Consider the following 20813-nt stretch of genomic DNA (forward strand, 5'->3'; position numbering starts at 1 on the left):
GCCCAAGGTGGGAACAGGCAGAGTGTGGTCATGGGCCTGAAGAGAGCAAGCTGACCAGAATCCGGCTCTTTAAAAAGCCATCCTCACATATTGTTTTCCATAATGGCTGTACTAATTTACATTCTCACCAACAGTGTAGAAGAGTTTCCTTTTCTCTGTAACCTCACCAGCATTTGTTATTTTTTGTCTTTTTGATAGTAGCCATTCTACTACTATCAAAGCTGAGATGATATCTCATGGTGGCTTTGATTTGCATTTCCCTGATAATTAGTGATATTAAGCATATTTTCATATACCTACTGGCCATTTACATGTCTTCTTTTGAGAAATTGCTATTCAGACCCTTTGTCCATTTTTTAATTGGATTATTTTTTGTTGTTGAGTTGAGTTCTTTGTATATTCTGGCTATTAGTTCCTTCTTAGATGAGTAGTTTGCAGGTATTCTCTCCCATTCTGGAGGTTCTCTCTTCACTCTGTTGATAGGTTTCCTTTGCTGTGCAGAGCCTTTTTAGTTTCATGTTGTCCTATTTGTCTATTTTGATTGTTGTCACTGGTGATTTTGTAGTCTGCCACCTGCCCCCTGCAGCAGTGAAATACCGCTACTATTTGAGTCTTCTCTCCAGAGCAACCTTCCAAGTTCCAACACATGATCAAATTTCCAGTCTCCTTCACCTGTTTATTCTTCCAAATACACATTAATCTGTGCATGCCTTTCTTGAAGGGTGTTTCCCAGGTCTGAATGCAGTTCTGGATGTCAGTCTGATGACTGCAAGGGAGCATCATCTCCCTCATTTTTATGCAGCAAGTTTCTCCATATAGCCTCATATCACCAAACTGCATAAAGGTTTATAATTACAGAAGAATGCAGAGCATTTGTTTTCAGCTAACAAGCTAAAAAGTGACAAGTATTTTAGAATATTTTATTACCTTGAATGAAGACTCTCTCGGGATAATTAATCATAGTGAATAAATATGCTAGTCTGACAGAATTGGAAATTTTATTATGTAAGTGTATAATTAATCTTTCTGAGACTTTCATACCCCAGAATATTTTCCCACTGTTTGGGTAGGGGCTAAAAGTAGTTGTGGCTGTAGCTGCCTGTGCACAATCATGTAACTACACATTACTGGTCAATTTCTCTAACAAATCACAACTCCACTAGACTAAACCAGTTGGTTTCCAAGAACAGCAATCCAGAGGTGGATAAGGAAAACCACTCAGAAACCACCTAGATATGTCCCTATTCTCAAGGTGTTTACACTATAACTGGCAATACCCTGAAAGAATAACAAGATGCTGCTATTTCACAGCACTCCATGATTACAAATATGCTTATGTAGCTCTCCAGGAGCCAGTTAGGAAGTGAATGCAAACAGGTGTGTGTTTGTGGTTTCTCTGCATTTGTGTTTATGTGCTTTTCTATAAGCAACTTGCCCCCCTTTATCAGATTCTTTTTCCCATTTTCTTTTCATATGACCCTTTCCCTCATGATCTTTATCCTCTCTGTCCCCTTTCCCTTTTTAGAAGCATGTATCTTAGTATTTCCTGTGTTAATTAAGTAGACTTTCATATTGCTTCTTCTTAGAACATTTTGTAACTTCTAATTAAAACACTAAATTATATTGCTTTCCTATGTAGGGGTCTCTGGTCTTTTTTTACTGTTCCATCAGTGGCCCTTGACAGAATAATGGCTTCCCAATATTAGAGAAGTCCTAAGGGACTAAGGGTGTTAATCTTTGTGGTCTCTCCCATTCTGATCCTTTCTAAAGACAAAACGAGAAACCATTTTCCTCGAACATTTTCTAAAAAACTGTGGAACATCTCTACCCTGAATATAGAGTGGTGGCATGTAATATTTTCATCTGAAACCTACAGCATGAATGGTGATCAAATGAGACCTCATATGGTTAAATTGTTAATGTCTATACACAAACAATAGGTCATAATTTTTGTTGTCATTACTATTGATATTTGGCAATAACCTGCTAAAAGCCACTAGATCCATTCATAGTTACTCACTTCAGCTGACTCTCATGGAAACAAATGGCATAGTAGGTAGAAAGTAGCAGAGAAGTCAATGGGGCTGATGGGCAAAAAGAAGAGACCAGGCAGAGAGGGAGAGAAAAAATGATTAATGAATGCAAATTTTCCGCAAACTGGACTTCCAAAACAACTTAAAGCATAATATCTTTTGTGTGGAAGAAAAATCATTATTATTTGATTTATTCTTTTATACTTTGTTTCTAACAGTCTATTATCTCATCTCATAAAAATGAAAACAATAGACAAAACCAAAGGACCCATTTTATTGGCTTTGTCATTAGAAGTCCATCTCACAGATTTTAAGTATTTCTGTTCAACCAACATCTGTAAACTCTAGAAGGGTCTATAATTTCCTTTGGAGTTTCTTCTAACTTTTTACGGAAAACCTTTCTTCCAAAACATTTACAAGAACAACAACAGAATCTGTTGAGATCACAGAGTTTAGTACCTGATATCTTATAAGCTACATTTAAATCAACTTCCTTCATAATTGAGAACCCTTAACTGGATATTTAAATTACTAAACAACTGGCCCTTTTAGATTGTAAAGCACCTTTATACTTTTCCATTAGATAAAAACAAACTACTCTTCTTAGACTTAACTGAGATAATCTATGAGAACTGCATTTTTATTAAATGTGAAAATTTCATAGCACTTCTCATGGCTCTTCTAAAACACAACAGCTTAGGCATATTATGGCCAAGTTGAGTTGCTCCTTAAATAAAGCAAGCTCCTAGATGCCACATGGTCTTATCTCTTCCAAGGCCAAAACACTAAAATGGGAAATAGCCATAAAGGAAACTCTTTGGACATAAAGTTACCTATCTTTATCACTACTCCTTAGTGTCAAGAAAAAATTTGAGCCAAGCAAAGTCAGAATTAGATATCATCTCCTGTAATTGGTGAAGGATTGCTAAGGGCAGCTTATAAGTGTGCCAAGATTTAAAAAATGATGGCAGAAAAAGTATTTGATGAAGTTATAAGACTAGGATTTGGGGTCTGGCTCCAGCTCATATCACCTGTGTGGTTTTGAAAAATCATTAAACTCTCTCACCTCAGTTTCTTCATCTGTGAAGTGCAGATACCCCTGTGCCCTGGGGTTGTTGTGAGATTCAAATTAGACAGTATGTGTAAAGGGTAATGTGGAAATTATAAACAAAACAAGTTGTTTTGTTCTTTTTTTCTTTACCATTGACTCTAGGTGTCTTTTTAAAGAGCAGCCTATGCCAGTGCTTTGTTCTTTATTAAAGCCATGATTATCACTCATGACCCTGGAGATCGCAGAAGGCAAACAAATGAGTTAATGAGTCAGGAACTGACCAGCATGTGGTCACAGGCAAAGTTGGTAATTAAAGCAATGAAATTTGGGTCTACCCCAGCACAATGTGGCTAAGCAGCTGGGCCACCCCAACCAGAGCAGTTTGGACACTCCCAAAAGAAATGCTCCCAACAAATTCCTTCCTTTTTAAGTTAGAATCTAAACTACCTGACCCGTTCTCTCTACTGCCCATTTACTTCCTCGCAGATTCTTCTGTCCTGTAATATATGTTCTATTTATTTATTTATTTATTTATTTATTTATTTATTTTGAGACAGAGTCTCACTCTACAACCTCAGCCTCCTGGTTCAAGTGATTCTTCCACCTCTGCCTCCCGAGTAGCTGGGACTACCAGCGCACGCAACCACGCCCGGCTAATTTTTGTATTTTTTTTTTAGTAGAGACGGGGTTTCACCATGTTGGTCAGGATAGTCTCTATCTCTTGACCTCATGATCTGCCCTCCTCGGCCTCCCAGAGTGCTGGGATTACAGGTGTGAGCCATTGCACCCAGCCTCTGATGTGTGTTCTTGAGTTATATGCTTGATATATGTGCCTATTTCTCCTCACTGTGACCACAGTTTCACATTTTCTTCTTGAGTCACACCATGGGAAACACTCTTCCCAATTAAGTCTCGCCCCTGAGGCTCCAAGACTCCAGACCACTCTACCATACCCTTAGACAATCCTTACCTGTGGGTAAGGCCTGGCACATAATCCTAAAACTATTCCTAGACAGTTCCTAAACAACATCTGTTTGTTGTGTAGCCATTCTAAAGAACATCTAAAGGATTGAAGGATTTTGCTTTGTGTGCGTGTGTGTTTAATTTGAATGGCCTCTGAGCATTTCTGAAACTAATTATTAGAAATTTGGAAACAGAATATCAGAATTGCACATGGGCCTTTGGAAGTCTAGCTGGTTTAACAGAAGCTTGAAGCCACAGCTTGATTTTAACATCTCTCCCTACACTGTCACCTCAAGGTCAGCATCCTTAAAGAAAGAAATTCCAACCAAGAGTTTTGTATCCAGACAAGCTAAGTTTCATAAGTGAAGAAGACATACATCCTTTTCAGACAAGCAAAGGCTAAGTAATTTATTACCATCAGCCCTGCCTTACAAAAGATCCTTAAGGAAGTGTTAACCATGGAAACAAAAACTGGTACCTGCCACCACAAAACACACCTAAGTACATAGCCCTCCAACACTATTGTATTAGTCTGTTCTTATGCTGCTAATAAGGACATACCTGAGACTGGGTAATTTATAAAGGAAAGAGGTTTAATTGACATAGTTCAGCATGGCTGGGGAGGCCTCAGGAAATTTACAATCCTGGTGGAATGAGAAGCAAACATGTCCTTCACATGGTGTTAGGAAGGAGAAGTGCCAAGTGAAGGGTGGAAAAGCCCTTTGTAAAACCATCAGATCTGATGAGAATTCACTCACTATCTTGAGAACAGCAGCATGGGAGTAACTACCCCCATGATTCAGTTATCTCCCAGGATCTCTCCCATGACATGTGGGGATTATGGGAACTACAAGATGAGATTTGGCTGGGGACACAACCAAACCATATCAACTATAAAGCAGTTATATAATCAATTCTACAAAACAACTGGCTAACAAAGTGATGACAAGATCAAACCCTCACATATCAATATTAACTTGGAATTTAAACAGGCTAAATGCCCCACTTAAAAGACACAGAGGGATTACTTGGATAAACTAGCAAGAACCAACTGCATGCTGTCTTCAAGAGACTTATCTCACATACAGTGACACCCATAGGCTCAAGGTAAAGAGATGAAGAAAAATCTATCAAACAAACAGAAAACAAAAAAAGAGCAGGGGTTGCTATTCTTATTTCAGACAAAATAGACTTTAAGCTAACAATGATCAAAAAGGTCACAAATGGGCTCTACATAATGATAAAGTGTCCAATTTAACAAGATAACTGTCCTAAATATATATTCACTTAAAACTACAGCACCCAGATTCATAAAACAAGTTCTTAGAGACCAACAGAGAGACTTAGGTAACCAAAAAATCATAGTGGGAGACATTACCCTACTGACAGATCGTCCAGGCAGAAAACCAACAACGATATTTGGGACTTAAACTCAACACTTGACCAAATGGACCTAAAAGATATCTATCGAATACTCCACCCAACAACAAGAGAATATACATTCTTCTCATCTGCACATGGCACATACTTTAAGACTGACTGCATTCCCAGCCATAAAGTAATTCTCAACAAATTTTTTTAAAAATCATACCAAGCAGGATCTCAGACCACAGCACAAAAAAAAAAAAAAAGAAGAAGAAAAGAAAGTAAAACCAAGAAGATCTCTCAAAACCATGCAATTCCATGAAAACTAAACAACTTGCTCCTGAATGACTTTTAGGTAAAGAAAGATATTAAGGCAATGAAATTAATTCTGTAAAACTAATGTAAACAAAAATATATCAGAATTTCTAAGATGCAGATAAAGTAGCATTAAGAGGAAAGTTTATAGTACTAAACACCTTCCTCAAGACATTAGAAAGATCTCAAATTAATAACCAAACATCATACCTAAACAAACGAGGAAAACAACAGCAAACCAACAAAGCTAGCAGAAGAAAGGAAATAACCAAAATCAGAGCTGAACCAAATAAAATTGAGGCATAAAAATCCATACAAAAGATCAACGAAACCAAAACAAGTTCCTTGAATGAATAAATAAGATTGACAGACTGTTGCCTAGATTAATAAAGAAAAAAGAAAGTAGACATAAATAAATATAATCAGAAATGACAAAGGTGATACTACCACTGACCTCAGAGAAATGCAAAATACCCTCAGACACTATTGCAGACACCTCTGTGCACTCAAACTAGAAAACCCAGAAGAAATGGATAAACTCCTGGAATCATAAAACCTCCCAAGGCTGAACCAGGAAGAAACTGAATCCCTAAATAGACAAATAAAAAAATTCTAAAATTGATTCAGTAATAAAAACCCTACCAACCACAAAAGCCCTGGACCACATAGATTCACAGCCAAATTCTACCAACATAGAAGACCTGTTAGCAATCCTACTGAAATTATTCCAAAAAATTGAAGAGGAGAGCTACCTATCTAACTCATTCTATGAGGCCAGCACATTCTGATACCAAAACCTGCCAAAGACACAACAAAAAAAGAAAACCTCAGGCCAATATCCCTGATGAGCAGAGATGCAAAGCTATTCAACAAAAACTAGCAAACCGAATCCAGCAGCACATCAAGAAGCTAATCCACCACAATCAAGTAGCATTCATTCCTTGGATTCAAGGTTAGTTCAACAAAGGCAAATCAGTAGGTGTAATTCACACATAAACAGAATTAAAAACAAAAACCATATGATCACCTCAATAGGCATAAAAAGGCTTTCAATAAAATTCAACAACTCATGTTAAAAACTATTAATAAACTGGGCATCAAAGGAACATACCTCAAAATAATAAGAGCTATCTATAACAAACCCACAGTCAACATCATACTGAACAGGCAAAAGCTACAGGCATCACCCTGAGGACCAGAACAAAACAAGGATGCCCATTCTCACCTATTTAACATAGTATTGGAGGTCCTAGCCACAGCAATCAGGCAAGAGAAAGAAATAAAAGGCATCCAAATAGGAAAAGAGAAAGTCAAACTATCTCTCTATACTGAAAGTATGATACTATACCTAGAAAACCCAATAGTTTCTGCCCAAAGACTCATGGAACTGACAAATAACTTCAGTAAAGTTTCAGAATACAAAATCCATGTACAAAAATCAGTAGTAATTCTATACATGTACCAAAATCTGAAGCATTTCTATATACCAGTAATGTCCAAGCTAAGAGCCAAATCAAGAACACAATACCATTCACAATAGCCACAAAAAGAATGAAATACTTAGGAATATAGCTAACCAAGGAGGTGAAAGATTTCTACAATAAGAATTACAAAACATGGCTGAAAGAAATCAGAGACAATGCAAACAAATGGGAAAACATTCCATGCTCATGGGTTAGAAGAATCAATATTATCAAAATGGCCATACTACCCAAAGCAATTTACAAATTCAGTGCTTTTCCTATCAAACTACCAGTCTCATTTCTCACAGAATTAGAAAAAAAAATTCTAAAATTCAACCAAAAAGAGCCCAAATAGCTAAAGCAATCTCAAGGAAAAAGAACAAAGCTGGAGCCATTATACTACCCAACTTTAAACTATCCTTCAAGGCTACAGTAACCAAAACAGCATAGTACTGGTAAAACAACAGACATGTAGACTGATACAACAGAATAGAAAACCCAGAAACAAATCTATACATCCACAGCCATCTGATCTTTGACAAAGTCAACAAAAATAAGCTATGGAAAAATGACTCCTTATTCAATAAATGGTACTGAGATAGCTGGCTATTCATACACAGAAAATTTTAAGTGGACCCCTTCCTTTTACCATATTAAAAAATCAACTCAAGATAGATTAAAAACTTAAATGTAAAACTTAAAACTATAAAAATCCTAGAAAAAAAACCCAGTACATGCAGTTCTGAATATAAATCTTGACAAAGATTTTGTGATGAAATCTTCAAAAGCAATTGCAACCAAAATAAAAATTGACAAGTGGGACCTAAACTAAAGAGCTTCTGTACAGCAAAAGAAACGGTCACCAGAGTAAACAGACAACCTACACAATAGGACAAAACTTTTGCAAACTCTGCATCTTACAAATGTCTAATATCCAGAATCTTTAAAAAATGTAAACAAATCAAGCAAAAAACAACTCCATTTAAAAATGGGCAAAGGACACAGACAGATACTTCTCAAACGAAGACACAGACGTGGCCAAAAAGCATATTGAAGAAATGCTCAACATCATTAATCATTATAGAAATGCAAATCAAAACCATAATGAGATATCATCTCACATCAGTCAGAATGGCTATTACTAAAAAGCCATAACAGATGTTGCCAAGTTTGCCAAGAAAAGGGAATGAGTATATACTGCTGGTGAGAATGTAAATTATTCAGTCACTGTGGAAAGCAGTTTAGAGATTTCTCAGAGAACTCAAAACAGAACTACAACTCAGTAATACCATTACTGGATATATACTCAAATGAATATAAATCATTCTACCAACAAGACACATGTATTTATATATTCACTGCAGCACTATTCACAATAGGAAAGACATGAATCAAACTAGATGCCCAATGGTAGACTGGATAAAGAAAATGTGATGCAAATACACTGTGGAATACTATGCTGCCATAAAAAGGAATGAAATCATGTCCTATGCAGCAGCATGGATGCAGCTGGAGGACTTTATCCTAAATAAATTAATGCAGGTTCAGAAAACAAAATACCATATATTGGAACACCATCAATTGTAAGTGAGAGGTAAACATTGAGTACATAATGGTGACAAAGAGGAGAAAAACACATCCGGCCCTACTTGAGGATGGAGGCTTGGAGGAGAGTGAGAGTCATAAAACTACCCTTTGGGTACTATGCTCACTATCTGGGTGACAAAATCATTTGTACACCAAACCCCAGAAACATGCAATTTACATATTTAACAAACCTACATGTCTATGCCCTGAACCTAAAATTAAAGTTGAAAAAGAAAATAAATAAAAGTTCTGGAAAAAAAAGAGATAAGATGAAGCATGCATTATTTTTATAAAAACCTTGAAGTCATCATTCTTCAGGGAATCAAGCTTATGCATATATACATAGAAAGACAGACAGAGAAAGAGCAACACAGGTTGTATGCCAAGCAAATTACCCTTTGTATTTTCCAAAGCATTCTGGGAAATTTACTTATTCCAAAAATTGTAAAAGAAGGGAAGAAAAGACAGGCAGATGCAGAAAGAAAGAAGGATACAGAGAAAGAGAATAGGTTGTGGGTCAAGAAGTATAAGCAAAAGATAAGAATTATATTAAGACAGGTAGGAACTGCATTTCAGAAAAGGGAAAAAATCCATTTACAAAAGCACAGAGGTGTTTAGGATTAAAAGCCCAGAGGGAAGACAAGGTTTCCAATTAGTAAGTAGAATGGCCCAACCAAGGCAACACTGTCCACATCAGCATGTATGGGCTCAAAAGGGTCAAAGGACAGAACATAGTTAAGACAGGACTAGAAGAGTTCAGGCAATTAGGTAATGGTGGGCCTCTGAAGGTTTCTGAACTAAGAAGTGACACTAAGAAAAGACTGTTTTTAGATCATTTGACAGTCAACATTTTCAGCGTCTATTAAGACTTCCTCACCTTTTCAACAATAACCCCAAATCGAATTACTCTATCATTTGGATCTTTACCTGTTTTACATCTCTAGATACCTTGCTATCACACCAGACAAATCCAATGATTGATAGATAGATAGATGATAGATAGATAGATGATAGATAGATAGATAATCTATTGAGAGAGCGAGAGAGAGAAATGAGCTTGTCATCTTACTGCCAAAAACACTTCGATACTATAATTTCCTTACTTTCCCAGTTATCCATTCCTTGGACTTAATTACATTATATTTCTTTTCTTCTTTCCTTCCTTTCTTCCTTCTTCCTCTCGCTCCTTTCCTTCCTTCTTCCCTTCACTCCTTAGATACCAGCAATTGCCAATTCTAACTGAATTCTATTTTACAGTCTTGAGAATCTACCAGTTTAGTCATTTACCCTACTTCCGGCTCTTCTCATTCAGTGTAGAGTACAGAACAATAGTTTCCCCATTGGCATCCTTTTAGGCAGTCTTTTTGTCCTCCAACTCCTGCTGCACACAATACCTCTTGGCACATATTCTCCAGTTCTCCACTCTTTGTGCTACTTTGTCTTCATTCAAGCTCTACTCTCTGCCTGGAATGGCTGGTCATTTCTCTTAGTCTAGGAAATTAATAACTTTCTCTAAGGATCCAGCTCAAAACTGAATTACCATCTACAGGATCTGAGCCACTTTTCCCTCCATACTCAGAATTCTTGATAAATACCTTTGTTATAGCAGGTATTATTTATTGTGATTGTTGTACGACACTCTCCCCCAATTAGACACGAAGTCACTATAAAGTAGAGACCGTGTCCTGCTTATCTTTGTATCCCAGCATCTAGCACAATTTCTAGTCCACAGAAGTCAATACATATTTGTTAAAGAAATCAGTATCTTAGGTCAAAGGATAAAGGCTATTCCCCTGGAAGCTCTCCCTATCCAATACCCTACCCATTTTCTTCATTCGGTAAACATTTATTACCTCTCACATTACCTATAAAACATGCACACACAAATTATTTAACAAGGCCTTTGGTGATTTGGATCTATCTACAACCTTGGCCTATTACCATATCATTCTCAACATTATTTTCAACAAACACTCAACTAACTGTAGTTGTCTGGACATAAAATCTTCTCTCACTTCTTTCTGCCTCTATATCTACTGTTTGGTCTGCCTGGAATTCTTTCTGACTGTTTGCCTACCTAGGAAATACCTATTTATTATTTAACTTTTGGCTGGTTGCTATCTCCTTAGTTAAGCTGGCTTTTGTTTTTTTAGGGACTGGGTCTCGCCCTGTCACCCAAGCTGGAGTGGAGTGGCACAATGTCAGCTCACTGCAACCTTCGTCTCCTGGATTCAAGAAATTATCTTGCCTCAGCCACCTGAGTAGATGGAATTACAGGTGCTTGCCACCATGCCCAGCTAATTTTTATATTTCTAACAGAGACGGGGGTTTGCTGTGTTGGCCAGGCTGGTCTTGAACTCCTGGCCTTAAGTGATCCACCCACCTTGGCCTCCCAAAGTGCTGGAATTACAGGCTTGAGCCCCTGCACCTGGCCTTAAGCTGTCTTTGACTTCTTTGTTTTCTGGTTTCCCTAGACCCAAGTACAACTCTATCACCACACTCATCACTCTATTAGTACCTCCACTACTTAGCATTATTCTTAGCACAATACACAGATTATTCATATAAGAGACACATTCCTGTTATGCCTCTTTTCATGGCAAAACTGAGGTAAACTTTAGTTTTCTGCCTTTCTGGAATGAGAGCCAGCAAACTTTTTCTGCAAAGGGCCAGATAGTAAATATTTCAGTTTTGTGGGCTATTCAGTCTCTGTCACAACTACTGAACTCTTATAGTGCAAAGGCAGCCATAGCCAATACATGGCCATGTTCTAGTAAAAGTTTATTTTACACAAAAAGATGGAAGGTCTAATTTGGCCAGTAGGCCATCCTCTATCAAGCTTCATCAAATTAAATTGGATTGACAGTGTTAGAAACCAAAACCCAGTCCCTGCTTCCAAATGATTCCCTTATTTTATCCCAAAGTTTTCAGTAATTGTAGCCTTTAAGACATTACTCTGTAGGTAAATCCACAGTAGCAACTGAACAACCAGTTGTAGAACTGAATTGAATGAGCCAGAATTGGGGCCCTGAGGCTGATCTTTGTGTTAATCTCCTACTCACCTACCATAACCCCACCCTAAGAGTAACTGAATCTTAACTAGATGGCCTTGCCCCTGGTACTGATTTCTCACAAATAGATAACCGCTCTAAGAAGAATAGCCAGTCCAAAACTCCATCCTGTCCCTGCAACATTACCTGGCCTTCATCTCAGTTTCTGATTTGATTGGTATAAAAATAAAATTGAAAGGAGACCACAAAAAGAAATAAGCTTCCACGGTAAAGTGGGCCACAAATTTGAAACTAAGACGTGAAGACTTTGTAGTGTTCTGAGTATTGTTTCACAGCGTTAGAGCAGTTTGCTAACCTAGACCATTTTTTCATAAAAGTAGCATGATAACCAGAAAAAAAAATGTATAAGGAAAAGAAAGATAAAAAAGAGAAGCTTATTGAATTACAAGTCCCTGAAAGACAAAAATCATGTCCCTTACACCCTTGCCTAACCAGCATATTGATGAATGAATGAATGAATGAATGAACACATTTATGAAGCTAAGATTCTAAATAATTAAGTTTGCCGAAACACAGTCTCCAAATTCCCTTAAGTATGCTTTAAAATCAGTGGAGAAGTTGAAGCCTTCCAGCTGTGAGTGAGAGAATAACCTATATGTTACTTTCTCCAGCCAGCTCACCATCGTAAGTGTTTGGACTCAGGATTTGGGTTCGGAGTTCCTCCAGGGTAATTCCCAGACACCTGCAGATCTCCTCAGGGCTATAGGGTTCAGGATGAAGGGCATCCTCTGTGACCAACAGCATTTCTTCTAAACTAATCCCTAGTTTAGCCTGCACCTCCTCCAACTGCAGTACTTTGTCCCATTGCAAGCTTTTGTATTTGGCCAGGAGCTGCAAATGCAAACCAAGAAGATAATGGTCAGTTTTCATTTCAGAATTTGATATGTACTATTTCAATTAGCCATATTCAACTTTAAGCTGGGTTTTTTCTTCTTTTCCATTAAACCCATCCAAATTTCCCACCATTACTTGTAAGTGCATACTAGCATCAGATGCCTGGGATTAAACATATTTGTATGACACTCACAGACTAGTTAACTATTTGTCTGAAACACACACACACACAAACTAATCCCTCACTATGTTTTTTTTTTTTTTTTTTGGCCTGTCACCACTTTCCCTCAGGGCTATCTCTTTGAATAATTTTATCCCTATTCAGTTCATGCCTACTGCATCCCTCTCTAGGAAGTCAAAAGAAAACTACTTAAATCTCATGTGACCTGGATCCTGAGATGATACTGTACATCCAATTAGGGTACTTCCTGTTTACTATATGCCTCTTTGAAAATGGCTAATGAATTTCAGTATGTGGGCATTTGGGGGAAAGTCCTAAATTTGAAATTAAAACCTCATTGGTAAACTTATGTGTAGCACTTCATTAGGTCACTGGTAGTAGTAGAGCTGTATGTTTCTCTACCCTCAAGAAAAAGAGTTTGGCTTCTAACTGCACCCTGAGGTACCTCCTCAATTTGATGGAGAGGGTTAAATACAAACCAAATCTGTAACCACCCATGGGAACCCCAATCTAGAATATATTTCTGTCATTCTCCCTAAACAGTATCAGAGCAGGTGGCAATCAAAACAGTAAAGATTTCTCTCATCCTGAGGTCTACAATATTAATTACCTGGGTATGAGGACAGAAGGTGCAGTTTAAACAGCAAAAAGTAACAAACAAGAGAAGGGGAAATCAGTCTTCAAGGAAATGATTTACTCTTCCATTGTGCTGATGATTTGATTATCTTTCTTTTCGACAGGAAGCAGGGTTTACCAAAAGACTATTGTACTCTGGTTATGGCCACTGACTTCTGAAAAATGTTAGTAACATAACTTCTTATATTAATTAATCCTCTTTTTAAAACCCTGGCGCATATATTTGAAATGAGTTAATGATTTTAAGGCAGAACTGGGAAATGAAACAATAGAACTATAATTTTCTGTTCAATTATTTCATGGAACATGGTGTCATTTTTAAAAAAAAGAAAAATAATAATTTAAAAAAACATGAGCTAAGACTTTACTTTGATCTGTTTTCTTAGCACATTTAGTTCATGTTTATTAGCAGTACTGGGTTGATAGGTCCACAGACTATCAACTTTATTTCATTCATTCATTCATGTTCTATATTCTAATGTATTCCAAAAATAAATTAAGAAAATTCATAAAGATATACATAATACAAAAGAATATATATTAATTTTATGTGAAAAAAAGAGCTGAACTCAATGATCTCCTACAATGATGCTTTCTGGCAACACATCCAGAATCCAAATGAGATAAGCAATGAACCTAACAAAAATAATAGTGTGGTATAGTCTAAAATATGCCTCATATTTCTTATAATCTCCAACAACCCTGTGAGAGAAATATTATTACTCTATTTAAAAAATAATAGTAGGCTGGATGCGGTGGCTCAAGCCTGTAATCCCAGCACTTTGGGAGGCAGAGGCGGGAATCAGTTGAGGTCAGGAGTTTGAGACCAGCCTAGCCAATGTGATGTAACCCTGTCTCTACTAATAATACAAAACTTAGCCAAGCATAGTGACACATGCCTCTAATCCCAGCTACTTGGGAGGCTGGGGCAGGAGAATTGCTTGAACCTGGGAGGCAGAGGTTGCAGTGAGCTGAGATCACGCCATTGCACTCCATTCTGGGTGACAAGAGCAAAACTCCATCTCCAAAATAATAATAATAGTAGTAAGGGACTTGTCCAAAGTCACTTAACAAGGCTAGGTGTGGTAGCCTCATTAATCCCAGCACTTTGGGAGGCTGAGGTGGACAGATCACTTGAGATCATGAGTTCGAGGCCAACCTGGCCAACATGGCGAAACCTCATCTCTACTAAAAATACAAAAATTAGCTGAGCATGGTGATGCATGCCTGTTATCCCAGCTACTCAGGAGGCTGAGAAATGAAAATCACTTGAACCCAGGAGGCAGAGGTTGCAGTAAGCAGAGATCACGCCACTGCACTCTGGCCTGGGTGATGGAGTGAGACTATCTCAAACCAAAACAAAACAAAACAAAACAAAAAAACAAAGCCACTCGACTAGTTAATAAAAGAATTTAAAACCAAATCCAGGTCTTATAACTCTTTCATGCTTCCCCTAGGCCACATTCTCAATGAGGTATGGATGATAACTATATTGTGTTACCCATATGAGTTCAAATCACTGATCAAGTCTTAGGAATGCATTTCAAAACACAAACCTAGATCTGTACTAGAAGTGAACATTCCAGTAATTTAAAAACACTTTGATAAAAAGGTTCCTTCCAAAAAAAAAAAGAAAAACATCAGAGAATTGCCCCCAAGAGACGACAGTGGGCTCTTTTAAGAAGCTTTCAGTCAACAATGATCTCCAAATTCCCATTCTCTTTCTCCCTTTTACCAGTCACATTACCCCAGGGACTTGATCCAGAAATACTGGGCCAGTGATGTGTGGGGAGAAAGTCTGCAAGGGATGGCTGCAACTCACAAGGTTCAGTTTTCAAAGGCAGCCCTCCCAATATGCTCTTCTGCAGACTGAGGCACTAACATTCAGTTCACATTCACTCCAGTAATATCCCACTTTGCTGTGAGACCAGTTGTCCAGTGAGCCCTCAGCTGGAGGATCCACACAGCCAATTTGGTGTGTATTTCAATTAAGGATGAAATCTACCATATGTCTTCAATGACAGCTGCGCAGCCCATGAGCTGCTGAATTATACTACATTGAGGGAATCAAATACAAAAGCCTCTTAAGCCCTTTGAAATTTGGCTTGGAAAACAGAAAGATGGCTTGCAGATGAAGGAAATGGGTGGATAAAATCACCATTGCTCAATGACAGAGCTTCATGAAGGTACTTGTGGCCCAGGTGGCTGGCCTCCATTTGTGAAGCAGGGCTGAGTCAGGGCTATGAATTATCTTGTCACAACTTCCTTACTCAGTAGTAGGGTGGGGAAATAAGAGAAGGCAGTTCTTTCTCCACATTCACCATTTTCTTTTCACGATGGTAAACATTAAGTATTCATATCAGATACCACTTCTGGGAGATTCCTGAGCTCTGTTCCATGCTCTGTGGACAAGAAAGCAGGCAACAAGTGCTTTGTCCACAGTCATGGAAAAAGGCACTGATAAATTGTGGTAAAACTCTGTTTTAGGTTCATTTCTCTCATAGGCAGGTCCTGTGACAAAAATTTAAGGGTAAGAATTTGAGGAGAAGGTGATCCTAAGAAGGATTAACAGAGGAATGGAAAGTGAGACAGGAAGAGAAGCCAATATGAGGTATACTGATATTGGCAGGTGAGGCTGAGCCTGCTCAGCTTCAAATTACAGGTTCTCTGGAGCCTGTATAAAGTTCAGTCATGTTCTACCTTGGGCAAGAAAACCAAAGTATTTACCCAATAACTCCCAGTAAGCATTGGTGGAGGCAGCTCTCAAAGATACTAACTCCCTAGAACTTCCAGGCTGTCCCAGACACAAACAAAACTACTAAGCCCTCTGCTCTTGGTCTGAGACTCATTGAGTCTTCTAATAAGAGGGTATGGTAGAGAAAGGGCTAAAATATTCATGAAGAGTTATCATCATCTCCTACTTTTTAGGCACCTTCTAGTCCATCCTACCTTCTCAAAACCCATCAATGGCAGCACCATGCTTTTCACCAGCCATTGCACCTTGAAGCTGCAGCCCTTATTGACTCAACACTTTTTCTTCAATTCCTTCATTCATGTGCATCTGTTCACAATGAGTGTTTACTGAGTGGCTATCACTTCCCAGGCTCCAGGCAAACAACAGTGACTAAGGCACATGTGGCTCCTGACCACGTGCAGCTTACCATCCACCAGAAAAGACAGAGGTTAAATTAAAACTATGTTCAACATAAAGAACTTAATCCAGTTGTGATAAACTGCTATAATAGAAAAATACAGGATGTGATAAGAATAAATAAAAGAATGTTTAACCTAACTGAGGCCAGGAGGTAGTCAAGGAAAACTTCCTCAAGGTAATGAGGTATATGCCAGAGGGAAAACAAAAATCCAATCATAGAGAGCTTGTACCCAACCCTTACTAGGTCCAGTCAGAGTTTTTCTCATATCCCATCCTCACCAATACTCTAACACCTCTCTTCAACCAAGGCAAAAGCTCCTGATGCCATATTAATATTTCTAAAATACCTTGCTAACAACCTCTGCTTTCACAGCTGAGCCTGGTAAGCCTGAGCATAGCACTGAAGGTCCTGCCACAATCTGGTTTCACTAAACACATCACCCTTATTCCCCAGTATGTATGTCCTCTTCCAGGCAGCTTGGACTAACCATTGCCTAAATACTCCATGCTAGAGTCTTGGCAGAGTATGTGCTAGTGAAACAACTGGCTGAGTGAAATTGGCCACATTCTTGGGTATTTGGGTTTTCTCTGCTCAAATTCAAGGAAACTGCCAAAACCCTAAGAATATTATTCCAACTTCTCCTCACATTCTATCACCAGACAAAGAATAAGTTTCTTACTGACCACTAAGTGACAGGAGTTGAAAAACTGGGTTACTGATGGCCCCTGACCAGACAGGCCCTGTAAAGAATCACTGTAAGTTTTCCTTGAAGTGTCAAAGGTTCATATGAAACTCTCTCCTTCACTGCTTCTCATGTTGCCACAAGAGCTAGGGTGTGGAAAAAGCAACAGTATAATTTCTCTTCCCTACTTTACATCCCATAATACTTGCGGGCATCACACATTTTGTTCTTCAATATAACTAAGGGATACTGTATAAGGAAAGCACTTCTGGAAACATTTAAGCCCCTAAGTGTATGAAATATGAAAAGTTTTGTACTTACTAAAGATCCCTGGCCACTTTAACATAAAAATGTGCCTCATTAAAAATATTTATACAAGTAATAATTATAAATCTCTATTGAGTTTGCTTTGAAATATCTTTAATTTTAGTCAGATGCTGTACAAGGCTCTGACATTTTATGAGTCTGCATCAATAGTCTTTGAAAGCTTGAGGAGAAAAAGAGACAGAGACAGAGAAACAAGTTGAGAAAGAACTTGAGAATAGAAGAATTCCTAGCATTAATGCAAAACAAAAATTGTCTTTATTGACTTAGTATACTTCTCTGTGTTAACTTGATTTAAAAAAAAAAAAAAAAGGTACTCATTTTCAAAAAAGGACCTGAGAAAAATAGGAGGAAAGGAAAAATAAATGTTATTTATTACAACTTTGCCATATGGAGACCTAGCTAATCAGTCTCACTTTCAAAACTATCTTGATTAGCCATTCTTCAACTGACACTTCATTATTATTGTTGGACAACAGAAAGTTTCTTCAAATTGAGATAAGCTTTTTTTAGCCTTTTTACATGAGAGTTTATTTCTTTATTTAATGAGACCATTTTTAAACAAAAATTGTATTTATTCATATGTTGCCAGAGATGGAAGAATAGAACCATATTGCAAAGAAAATATGCTTAGTAGAATTCCAGCCTATATTCCTAAGCAAAAGCATATTCCTAATATCAACATCTCTGAGTAAAGCGCACATTAGCAGTTTTATCTTCATTTCCTTTTTGTACAAAACCTTGGATTTTAGTGATTTGTAGCAACATGATTTAGAAAACATTTTCCATCTTGATAAAGTCTTTCATTTTTCTTTCTTCCACATTTTAAAAGAGAAAAATTCAGAGTATTTAAAACAATGTGTTTATCTACGTCAATTGGGAGGAGAGTGTGGCAAAAAGCCGAATTCAGATGCCAATTTTGCTGACCAAAGTACCTCTAAAATGCATATGGGGTTATGCAGTTAAACTGAGAAAACATCCTCAAGAACAGGAGGTTCTGCAGTGGATTAAGATCTTCAGCTACCACTGCTTCCAAAGAGATGCCCTTTTTCTAGTTAACTCTCAAAAAGCATTCCCACATCCCAATAACTCAGCACTACAATTTATTCCTCATTTTCTTCTTGTATCTTTAGGAGAGCAGTCACTACATGAACTGATTTTACATGTCTAATACTTGTTTCAGCTCACCAATGGATCTGGTAGAGGATATCTAATTTCGTGATAAAGCTTTGAAAACAATCTTGTGTATGTTTGAGGTCTCCTTAGGAAGGCAACACTTACTCATCAACCTCAAGATAAAAGGTCAACAAGACTAAGTCCTCAAACAAATAAGACACTCATTTCTTCCATTTCCTGAAAAAGGAAGTGTGTCCTAAAAGAAAAAAAGTTCATTGAACCCTTGATATTGAAAAGTTTATGGCACTATTTCTCTGCACATATGCACTGATCAGATACTATGAAGAGTTCAATGTTAAAGCATTTCTATTACATTTTTAAGATATTATTTTAATAAGTAAATTAAAAATTTAAAACATTGAAATCATAATTTTTCAAAAAACTGTATAACTCCCAAATATTCCAGAAACAGAAAGCTTTTATTTTCCTGGCTCAGTATATCTCTAATTTCCTGAATTTCCCAACCTCAGAGGATAGGAGTAAGAGAAGAAGTACTAAGTCAGTAAGAAGGGAAAACTACACTTTACACACCTCCACAGGATCTAGGCCAGTGCTGAGAATACAACAGGTATTTTTTAAAAACTGGGAAATTGTGCAAAATAAAGTACAGAGCAAGTGATACAGGGAGTAGTCATTTATCAACAAATGTTTATCCTGTGCCTCTTCAGCTTAAGCACCATGTCAAGCATTAGAGATATAAGAGTTAATAAGACGGACACAGCCTCAGCTCTCAGGTAAAACTAAATCTGAAAGAAGAGACAGACATTAAATAAGTGATTGTGGTAAGTGCCATAACTGGAAAATGAAGTGCTTCAAAATATAAAGGGGGCTCTACCTTAGCCTAGAAGTAAGGAAATCAGGGAAGGCTTCCTTGAGGGACATTTAGACTGACTTCAAAGAGGGCTGAAGGAAGAGTTTGGTGGGCAGGTGCAAAGTCTCTGAGACGAGAATGAGTCTCATGGCTGAAGTGCGAGGAAAGCAGGTAATGCTAAGAGATGAATGCACAGGTCTCAGATATGGTGGCTCTCCAGGTGGTGATACGGACTTTTTACTTTATTCCAATGAAATAGGAAGCTTTTGAAAGATGTTAAGCAGGGGAATTTAAATTGATCGGATTTAAATTTCTAAAGCATCATGCTGTTATTTTAAAATGATTGTGAAAGAGATGAGCATGAATTTAAGAAACAGTGAGAAGGCTAATGTGATAGTCAATAAATGATGATGGGACCAGTGGAAAAATATAAGGTCTGTGAAAGACTGAGTTCAATTTCAACATCTCAGTTTGAGAGGTCTATGATTCGCTCAAGTAGAGGGTCAATAAGGCATTGGATTCAGAGGTTTGGAGCTCAGCCAAGAAAGCCTTAGTTGAAGATGTCTATTAGGAAATCATCATCATAGAGATGGAAGTTGAAGCTGTGAGAGGGCATGGGGCCAACAGAAGAAAGACTACAAGGAAAAAGAAGAAGACCAAAGCCAAGGCCTTGAAGAACACCAACATTTATAAAGATCTGTTGGAGGAGTGAATTCCTGCCATCCCTTCATGCCTGCCTGAAGTGGAGTGGGGGCTGGGGGTAGAAAGGGAGATGGCTAAAACCAAAAAGAAATAGCAACAAAAATAGAAGAAGAAGAAAAAAAAAAACAGGAAGTGAAGTATACTGGAAACCAAAGGAAGAGAATGTTTCAAGAGGGTGAGACTGGTTAACTCTGTTGAAATATAAGAAATAACAATGAGAAATAAGATGAAGACTGAAAAGGGTCCACTGGGCCAGGTGCAGTGGCGCACACCAGTAATCCCAGCACTATGGGAGGTCAAGGCAGGTGGATCACGAGGTCAGGAGATCGAGACCATCCTAGCCAACATGATGAAACCCCATCTCTACTAAAATACAAAAAATTAGATGGGCATGTTGGCATGTGCCTGTAACCCTAGCTGCTCAGGAGGCTGAGGCAGGGGAATCACTTGAACCTGGGAGGTGA

The 20813-nt window shown here is 37.8% G+C and overlaps 1 protein-coding gene across 3 annotated transcripts in view; it reads right to left on the reverse strand.

Moving 5' to 3' along the window:
* The window catches only part of GALK2 (galactokinase 2), a 108340-nt gene that overhangs the window by 13549 nt on the left and 73978 nt on the right, over positions 1 to 20813 (reverse strand). For all 3 annotated transcript variants that reach the window (XM_017543769.2, XM_017543776.2, XM_037744992.1), the window contains exon 8: positions 12469 to 12679. In XM_017543769.2, coding sequence (XP_017399258.1) covers positions 12469 to 12679 — 211 coding nt within the window. The remainder of the gene's footprint in view (positions 1 to 12468; positions 12680 to 20813) is intronic.

This window comes from Cebus imitator, unplaced genomic scaffold (genome assembly GCF_001604975.1).
Source record: "Cebus imitator isolate Cc_AM_T3 unplaced genomic scaffold, Cebus_imitator-1.0 Scaffold9, whole genome shotgun sequence".
Classification (NCBI taxonomy): domain Eukaryota; kingdom Metazoa; phylum Chordata; class Mammalia; order Primates; family Cebidae; genus Cebus; species Cebus imitator.